This window comes from Saccopteryx leptura, chromosome 2 (assembly GCF_036850995.1).
Source record: "Saccopteryx leptura isolate mSacLep1 chromosome 2, mSacLep1_pri_phased_curated, whole genome shotgun sequence".
Taxonomy (NCBI): domain Eukaryota; kingdom Metazoa; phylum Chordata; class Mammalia; order Chiroptera; family Emballonuridae; genus Saccopteryx; species Saccopteryx leptura.
Genome location: NC_089504.1, coordinates 137,000,971 through 137,010,847, shown reverse-complemented (window position 1 = coordinate 137,010,847; position 9,877 = coordinate 137,000,971). Strand labels below are relative to the sequence as shown.

The following is a 9,877-nucleotide window of genomic DNA, read 5'->3' as shown; positions in this document are numbered from 1 at the left end:
TTTGTGGTTCTGAGTTTTCTCTGTTCTCTTGCTAGTCTAAATAATTTTTATCAGTCTCAGGGGCGGAACCTAAAACAATTCTATTTGTGTAATAGCTGGACACATGTTGGGGCCGGAGCATTGCTAGGTGGTGTCCCCCCCCCCCTTTATTTATTTGGTATGAGAAACACTATCCCTTCCTTCATATACACTGATGTATTTCTAGCCTTTTCTTTTAATTTCATGAAACCTTACCAAGATTATTTTTCAGGTTTTTTTTTCCTTTGAGTGCCAACGAATTCCTGTTTCAAAGCAGCAAATGAAACAGCCTTAAATAATCACAATCTTATGATTGAAGGTTGCAGAATCACCCGCTCCGTTTTTATGGCAATGTTGGGGCATTCTGCTCTAAGAGGCTGCGCCCTTTCTTTGGAAACGTGGCTATCCCCCATCTTACTGAAGGATGAAATGACGGGGGTGGGGAGGGGCAAAGGCACCCACCCCTACACCACCAGAGGCTCAAGCTCGGTTTAACTGGCAATTCCACAAAGGGCGCGCGGCCCTTTTGGAGTGATAGCAATCACCTGCTCAAGGCCGCGCTTGCAATTACTACTGCACGCAATCAGCAAGGTCTCGCAGGGCCTCGGGGTCTACGGCGGGTCGCCACTTCGCGTCATACCGGTCCCACCTGGGACCCCGCAGTCTGCGCAATCGCGGGGAGAACGTGCCCTCTCGCGATCGGCTTTCCGTCGCAGCTGGACATGGAACAAACCCGGGGGGTGGGGGGGAGGCCGGCTTTGGCCCGGGTGGGTGCCGGGGAAGGAGGCGGTGTCGGGCGGCACGAGGCTGCGCGCGCGCGGGAGCGGGGGCGGGGGGGCGCGCCTATATAAAGCGAGCGGGGCTCAAAGAGCGGGCCGGGCCGAGAGCGCTGAGTCGGCAGAGTCGCGCGCCGCAGACTCCGCCGGCCGGGCCCGAGCGGAGCGCGGAGCCAGGCTGAGACGCAGGGGCGGGGTGGTGCCCGCCCACCGCCGCAGCGCTCCTGGCTCCCGCAGGCTTTCGAAGACTGGCCCGGGCTGCGGCAGCCAGAGGTGAAGCCGGGCTGCGGCGGCTGCCCGGGAGGGTGGGCAGGGCTGGGGGGCCGCCGCGGTGAGGAGGAGGGCCCGCGCGGCGTCCCCGGGGCGCTTTTCGCCAGGTCCGCCTCCCCAGAGGTGGCACCTGCCGAAGTGGCCCGGGCTGGTGTCTTGGCTTGCGTGGGGCTGGGGGAAGGGCGGGGGTCGGTGCCTTCCGGGCGCTGAGTGGCAGCCCCACGGAGGCGCTTCTCGCGCAGACCCCTGCGGGGACTTGGGGTCAGCGCTGCCGCGCGGGGCGCCGGGTGTGCCCTCGCTTTGCGGATGCGCCTAGGGGGGTGGGGTGGTACCTCCGATGCGCGGGAATGAGCGGGTGCGAGGACCACTGACCAGGGCCGGTCAGGCTCGCCAGGACCTTAAACCGGTTGGGTGTGAGTGGTTATGGGTTAGTTTAGACAAAACAGAAAACCAACTTGGGGCGCTTGCAACTTGAGAGAGTACCTTGCTACAAATGTCCCGTTAGTGACGGACTTGTCTTGTAGGCCCCAGAGCAAGCAAAGGGAAGTTGGCATTCTTTCTCAGGAAGCTACTACTTTTCGGTTAGTGAATGAGAACTCCGAAAAATATGTGTTAGGGATTAAAAAAAAAAAAAATGTGGCTGGTGGTGAGGGATAAGTAGGGGTTTTGAATGGCTGCCTTCAGGTCCCAGTGGGGAAAGCTTATTTTTTTGTCATCACCTGATCATAGAAATTGTTTAGAATGCAGACTGCTGTCATGAAAAGAGGAGCTCTGAAACCATTGCTTGATTAGCAGTTTTCCCTCCGTGTGTGGAAAATTGAGTTTCGGGGAACATTCCCCACGTTATGGGTTTTGCCTATGGAAAGGCGCTCGTCCTTGGCAATGTTGCCTTACGTTCAGTGAGATGGAAGCACGATCTCTAAAGCACCCTGGGCTTTTTAGCTCCCTTCTGTGGAAGAGAATTTTGAGGGAGTGGGTCTAGATTTTTCAGGGAAGTTAAAGCCTGGATGTCTCTCTCTAGTTCTGATTCCCTTTGATACCTAACCTTTTTTTCCCCCTTCCCTCCTTCAGCCTCAACTGTTTCAATGGTGCAGCTCTCCTCATCTTGTGGTTACCAGTCACCTTCAGGCCGATCAGAGAGGGGAAGAGACAGGAATATGAAGTCAGCCAAGCCCCAAGTGAACCACAGTCAGCATGGGGAAAGCCAGCGGGCCCCCAGCCCCTTGCAGTCTCCTCTTAGCTGTGCAGCCTCTCCTTCTCAAGTGTATGAGACCTATATTGAGAATGGACTCATATGCCTTAAACACAAAATTAGAAACATCGAGAAAAAGAAGGTAACTTTTTCTGTTCTCCCAGCCAGGCGTATGCACCATCTTAAATAAAGGTTAAGGAACTGACTTTTGGCTTTCAGTCACGGCTCAATAGATTACTTACTAAAGATTTAAGGAGCCATGGGTTTGAGCTGGCTGAAAACATATAAGCAGGCTAAATATTGGATATAGTAAACATTTTCTATTTGGTTTGTCAGCATAACTGAATGAAAATATTCTTCATAGTAAAATTGTGCACCTTACTGTTGAAATACTTGAAGAGCTGGATACTTTGTCAGATTAATTCCTTGAGCATAATATTAATGTTCTTTTCATAGATTACCTGTTTTTCTTTTTTAGCTAATTTTCCTTGTGACACACTTTCTGCAGCAGTTGATATTGCAGTCTAGGTACTGCAGTCATTGGAAGCTTTAGTGGTGGTAGAACCAGAAAATGTTTTAGCGTTGATTTTTGTGTTGCTAGGGGATTGTTTAAGATTGGTGGGTGAAAGCATTGTAAAGGGACTTGGGTAACAATCAGCTTAATGTTACAATAAGTGCTGATGTAAAGATCCACATCATTTCTCATTTCCTGAGTCATGTAGCCCGTGAAACAGAACTGTACATTGCTTAGTTGTGTCCTGATTCTCTGTGATATTAGGTGATTCATTAACTCTCTGACCTAGGGACTCTTCAATATTTTTATGCCAAGACCTAGTTAGTTAAACCTTAGGAAAGCTGCTTTTAATGGAGGAGTGTGAAGGGATTTTTTAAAAGTCTGTTTGAGTCTGTTTCTTTTCCTTAAAAAATTAAAAAATATGTATATACATGGGAAGGTAGTGAAGAAGGACCGGTTACTAGTAGCTTCTCTGTAACCCTAGCTCTCACCAGTTGTCTTCTGAATGCATACAGTTAGTTGATCACAGGTGTGATAAGGTGCTTGTGCCTGGGTCAGCGTGAATTCCCTGCCACAGTGGGAAACTAATCAAAGCAGGATCTATTGATGGAGACTCAATTCTTTTCCCAGGTGGAGGAACTACATATATTCATACACCTACGCTATCTGGCTTAATTATACTACCGCTTTGAATGACCTAGCTGACAGTACCAAAGCTTTTGTTTCAAGCTACTAGGAAAGCATTTCAAAGCTATAAAGCCAAGTGGGAAGAACCGAAACATTGCTTTTGGAATACCATTGTGGGTCCTGTCGTCTTTTATGGGGACAATAAATGCAGTTTATTTGTCATGTATTTATTTAAATATCAAACAATATAAAAATAGCTTCAAATTGAGGCTACTATATGCTAGAAAAGAAATCTTTTACGTTTCTGTACTTATATCAGGAAGCTTTTCATCTGACTAATGCCACATAATACAACCAGTAGCTAATGGTTTAAGCATGAGGTTGGAGCAGGATTTCTTAATCTCAGCGCTGTAGACATTTTGTGCTGGATAATTCTTTGTTGTGTGGGTCTGTCCAGTGCATTGTAAGATGTTTAGCAACATCCCTGGTCTTTACCCACAAGATGCTGATAGTATTCTCCACTTTTCTGCCATCCCCCAAGGTGTGATAACCAAAAGTATCTCCAGACATTGCCAGATATCCCATGGGGACAAAATTGCCCCTGACTGAGCACCACTTGGGTAAGGGTATATGACTGACTAGTTAAATCTCTGTGGTCTAAATACATATAGAGGCTTTGAAGAGAAAAGAGTTTTATTATTTAATGTTTATAATTCCAGACTGATGTTCATTGTGTGTAATGTTTTTTTGTTTTTTGTTTTTTGCCCTTAACTGGAACTCACATACTCAGTTACTGCCTGTTTTGCAGTAAATTGGTACTTTTGCAGATTGATAGCTTACTCTAAGAACTTTATTTTCATAAGAAACAAAGTCTGGTATTTAGTTTATTTGCTTCAGAATTTTATATCAGACTGTACTAAATACAAGTTTATCTTTTGTAGCTCAAATTAGAAGATTATAAGGATCGCCTGAAAAATGGAGAGCAACTTAATCCTGACCAATTAGTAAGTGATTTTATGATTGTTTGGGCAACTTGCTGGTTTCCTTTTCTTAATAAAACTGTAGATAGACTTCGAAAAAAGAAGAGTGACATTTGGCCTTTTTAAAAAACCTTACTGTAAATATTAGACTTTTATAACTTTAAGAAATGTTGCTTAACTTGCCTGTGGGGTACTGGATGACTGCAAATTTTACCTTATTTGGTGAAGGAGAGTTTTTGCAATATGGAAATAAAGAAAAAGGTTTCATTGATGTTTGCCATTTTGACTCGATCACATCTCCTGGCTAAGAAGGGACAAATTAATCCAAAACTTATTTGCTCTACCTTGTATATGTATTGTCTTTTACCTTTTTCAATGAATATTTTTTGGATGTGTGTCATAGATACTGGCATTCAAGGACTTACTGACTCTTCTTCACTGGCTTTGAACGCTTGTGATAGAGTAAGTTACAGTTTTGCTGAGGCACACATTTGAATTGTGTGAGCTCTGAGAGTGATGTGTTCACACAGCTGGTGAGAGGACTTAGCTGGACATCCAGCATTTTAACAGGGCTTTGTTTTCAGGTAGTCATGGTATGTTCAGTAAATTTTAAAGTGATAAAACTTTTCTCTGTGTAAATATCCTTAAAGCGTTCTCTTATGGTAGTGTTGTTGATTTGGGGGAAATATGGGGAATGGAGGTGGGGAGGTCGGTGGTTCTCATGGTAGCTCTCTAAGAAATGTCAGGAACATGCTACATCTCAGAGCTGCAGCCAGGTGAACTTTAATCTTAGTATTTTTTTACTATCTTCATAACCATTGTTGTTCTATAATGTTAACTTTGATTTTTCTTTTGAGAAATATGCTGACAACTTCCAACCTTATCTTGCTAATAGCTTAGTTTTCTAAACTCTAGATTCCTATGTCCACTTGCCTATTTGACATCTGATTTCACTCAGTCTCTCCAAATCTGGATTCCCTTTATTGTTAGCTATGTCAGTTAATGGCTAGATGCGTTAGAATGATGGAGTTGCCCAAAACCTTGGAGAAGTTCTCATCTTTCTCTTCATACCTTATGTCTAGCCCATTAGCAAATTTGGTCATTTCAACCTTCAAAATAAATTTAGGAACTATTTTTCATAAATTCTGCTTAAAAAATTTTTTTTAAAATTATTTTAGGTGAGAGAAAGGGAGATAGGCAGACTCTTGCATGCACCCCAACCAAGATCCACCCAGCCGCCCTTTCTGGGGCCAATGTTCCAGTACCAAGCTGTATTTAGCATCTGAGGCTGATGCATTCCAAGGGAGCTATCCTCAGCGCCCTGGGTCACGCTTGAACCAACGTAGCCACTGGCTATGGGAGGGGAAGAGGGAGAGAAAGGGGAGAGGGAGGGGGGAGAAGCAGATGGTCGCTTCTGCTATGTGCCCTGACTGGGAATCGAACCCAGGACATCCATACGCCAGGCCAGTGCTCTATCCACTGAACCACTGGCCAGGACCCATAAATTCTGCTCTGTTACCTTGGTCCAAGCAACATCTGATCTTTCATCTCCATTAATGTAATAGCTTCCTCACAGGTTTTTCTGGTCTGCCCTCTCTCTTTAAATCTATTCTCAGTATAGTAGTCTCAGCAATCCTGTTCACGTGCAAGTCAGAGGGTCATTTCTCTGCTCAAAAGTCCCTATTGATTCCCGTCAGGGTGGCACAATGTCCTTACTAAAGCCCACAAAGCCCTACAAAATACGCTCCCCACTTCCTTTTACATCTTGATTGCATTTCCTACACTTCTCTCCCTTATTAGCTTCAGCCCGGTTACACTGGAACCTCTTGCTGTTCCTCAAACATCTCGGGCACATGTCTATTTCAGGGCTTCTGTTCCTGCTGCCTGGGATGCTTTTCCCAGATGTCTGAATAGTTCCATTTCCACCCTCCTCTGGTGGAAGGTCATCTCAGTAAGGCCTGTCCTGACAACATATATATACCTCCATTTTCCCATTCATACTTTTTAGCTACTTTCCTTGCTTTAATTTTGTTCTTAGAAGCACTTCTCTGACAAACTGTAAAGGGTTGCTTGTCTCTCTTTCCCTTACAGCGCACGTTCCGTTTGAAATACTGTCCGTTCACCGCTGTTTTCCTAGTACTTAGGATAGTGTGCAGTGCTATATAGTGGGCATGTGGATTATTACATATCGATTTCCTAAATATAAGATGAATGAATATTTGGTTTCTAGATGTGATTCAGTATATGATTTGTGGTACTTTCGAAAAATAACAAGCAAGCATTATATATGTATATTTAAGGTAAAAGTTTTGAAAAATGCAGGTAAGTTAGAAGAAGAAAAATCTATAATCTGACCTCCCAGAGAACAGCTGTCAGTAGTGTAGTATTTCATTAAGAAGCTCTAAGATTAGGTTTTAAAATTGATAATAATTCATATAGTTCAGAAATAAGAAAATACTAAAAAAGATTAAGTTTTTTTTACCCTGCCCTTCCTCTGTTCAGTTCTCACCTTACAAAATAATGATTTGTTAATAGATTCTTATACTATCTGTTCAGAGTTTCTTTAAGCTTATATAAACAAACCAGTATTCTTCTCTTTGCCTTGTTATAATTGGAAATATGCTTATATATACATGGTTATCACCCCAAGTCTGTAGTTTACATTTAGGGTTCATTCTTGGTCTGTGGGTTTGGAGAAGTGTATGAAGGCATCCCTACCATTATATATATAAATAGAATCATACGGAGTGTTATCACTGCCCTGAAATGCTCTGTGTTCTACCTGTTTAGCCACCCTTTCTTTTTATACCATGTCAGTGCTTCCGTAATGCCTGGTCTTTAAAGTTTGGTTGAATTGTTCTGTGAAACAATACAAGCCTGTTTTTTGTTGTTTGGTTTTTTTTTTGCGGGGGTTGGGCAGCATGGGAGATTTTTGGTAATAATCTCTGGTTTTGAAAATTGGTATATTTATATATATTTTTTTATTTTGGAGTTAACTTTTAAAAACTTTTCCTTGAAATTTACTTACTTCATTCAGTTTTAAAACTTTATTTACACAGATTGGGGCAAAGTAATATTTTTTATAAGTCTGTTTCTGTGTTTCTGTTTATTTCTAATTTTATATGGTTGTATTTCTTCAGTTTACTCTTATTTAAGTTTTTGAGAAATTTTTCCATCGATTTGAGAGAAAGAGAGAGAGAGAGACAGACAGACAGACAGAAGCATCAACTCATTGTTTCACTTAGTTCCTTCATTTAGGTATACATTCGTTGGTTGCTTCTCATATGTGCCCTGACCAGGAATTGGACCTGTGATCTTGGTGTGTTGAGATACTGCTCTATCCACTGAGCAACCCAGTCAGGGCCAGTGGGATTTTACAGAGGAAGTGGGAGATAGAGAGTGAGAAAGATTGATTTCTTGTTCCACTTATTTATGTATTCACTGGTTGACTCTTGTATGTGCCCTGACTGGGGATTGAACCCACAGCCTTGGTGTATCGGGTTGGTGCTCTAACCACCTGAGCTATCTGGCCAGGGCTGGTGTTCTTTTTCTTGAAACAGAAATCTCAGTATATGAATTCTATTCAAAGATTTTAAATTCTGTTCAGAATATTAGCATGTTTGAGGCACTCTGAGATCATGTTTTGAACTACCTTTTGTTCATTCAACAAAAATATAGGTGCCTTCTCTGGGAGGTGCTGTGCTTAATGCTAGGGTTATAATACCTAAGGAACTAATGTGATGCTTGCTCTCATGGAGATAATGTGATTGGGGAAGAGAGGCAGGAAATAAGCAAATTCAAATGTGATATATGTTAAAGTGAAATAGAGAGTGATAATATAATGGGATGAGGAATCTAACCTAGACTGGAGAGGTGAGGACAGCTTCTTAGAAAAGTAAGAGCTTTGGTTAAGACCTTGAAATTGAATAGGATAGGCCTGACCTGTGGTGGCGCAGTGGATAAAGTGTGACCTGGAACACTGAGGTCACCAGTTTGAAACCCCGGGCTTGTCTGGTCATGGCACATATAAGAAGGAACTACGACACGTTGATGCTTCCTGCTTCTACCATCCCCTCTCCTCTCTCTATAAAGTCTTTTTAAAAAATTGAATAGAACTTACTTAGCCAGTTAAGGAAGGGAAAAAGGAAGAAAAGAATGTTTTCACAAAGAGCATTTCTAAGAAACTGGAGAGAAGGCCAGTATGGATGGAGTGATGAACCTGGACATGGGGGGACACATGAAGACCCTTGTGTGCCATTTAAAGACTGCTTTTTCCTAAGGCATCAGAAATGATGTGGATAGGTTTTAGGCAGAGATGAACTATGGATCTGTAGTTAAAAAAAGTCACTTTTCCGCATGAAGACTGTTTTGGAGATGCTAAGTATGGATGTAAGGAAACTAGATAAGAGGCTGGATGTAGTCTAGGTCAGAGATATGGGAGCTGGTATCTAGGAATAGCAAGCAGGTTTGAGTCAAGTAGTGGGATTTGAGAGGTAAAATCAACATAGCTTGGTAACTGGGTGTATGAGTAGAGGGAAGAGCCAAGTTTCTGGCTTGAATAGCTGGATAGATGGCAAAACCTTTTCTGGGCTTGGAAACACTGGGAAAGAAGGTTTTGGAAGGGTGGGATACAGAGCTCAATTTTGGACCATTGATTTTTACTATGCCTGTGAAGCATAAATGGGCGATGTCTTGTAAGTTTTAAGAAACAGGTCTGGAGCAGAGAGAAGTTTAGTCTACAGAGAAGTTTTACATCCCTTTGAGGGCTAGATACCACAAGTCTTCGATGTCATTTCATTGCAACCTTGGTGAGGAAAAAAAATGATTCCCGGATGGAGTGATGCCAAGGGCAGTGCCTGTGGAGCGTGTATGTTCTCCCATGTCTCTATGATTTTTCTGACACTAGCTTCCTTCCACGTCCCAGAGATGTGCACGTGAGGTGATCTGGCGTGCCTGTGTGGTCGCAGTCTGAGTGGGTGTGAATGCGCTCTGTGGTAGAAAGGCATCTTGTGCCAGGGTGGGTTCCCAGCTGGCATCCTGAGTGGCCAGGGTAGGCACCAGCCACCAGCAATCCTGAACTGGGATAAGCGTGATGGAAAATCATGCTCTCTTTTTGATTTTTCTAAATGTATATATGCCTCACAGTTATTTCATGTTTAATATTAAAAGTGTTTGGGGTCTTTATTTAGAAGTTTGATGTTTTTATGATCAGCAATATGCCATAGGAACCTAACTCTTGTTTTTATCAATTAGCCTTTGATAGAATTGGTTTCATCATGTTGTTTCACTTAAGGGCATTAGTTTCCAAGAACCTGTCAATGATGTTGAGGACTTACTTTACTATAGTTATGTTACCTGTGCATTCTTGGTTCTGTAGTTGGAAGCCCTCTCTTTTTCTTGTGAAATACATGTTCCAAACAAAATGTTGCATATAAATTATAATGCATAATAAAGGATCATTCAACTCAACTAGTATGTTACCAACACCATTGAAGCTACT

General features: G+C 42.9%; 1 protein-coding gene across 8 annotated transcripts in view; it reads left to right on the top strand.

The window, feature by feature from the left end:
- The first annotated feature begins 912 nt into the window (after window positions 1-912).
- The window catches only part of CAPRIN2 (caprin family member 2), a 41,448-nt gene continuing 32,483 nt past the window's right edge, over window positions 913-9,877 (top strand). For 6 of the 8 annotated variants that reach the window (XM_066368888.1, XM_066368887.1, XM_066368886.1 and 3 more), the window contains exons 1-3: window positions 913-1,067; window positions 2,136-2,398; window positions 4,339-4,401. In XM_066368888.1, coding sequence (XP_066224985.1) covers window positions 2,150-2,398; window positions 4,339-4,401 — 312 coding nt within the window. In that variant the 5' untranslated portion in view covers window positions 913-1,067; window positions 2,136-2,149. Of the gene's footprint in view, window positions 1,068-1,572; window positions 1,646-2,135; window positions 2,399-4,338; window positions 4,402-9,877 lie in introns of those variants that run through there. The other 2 variants (XM_066368885.1, XM_066368893.1) reach the window with 1 other exon arrangement.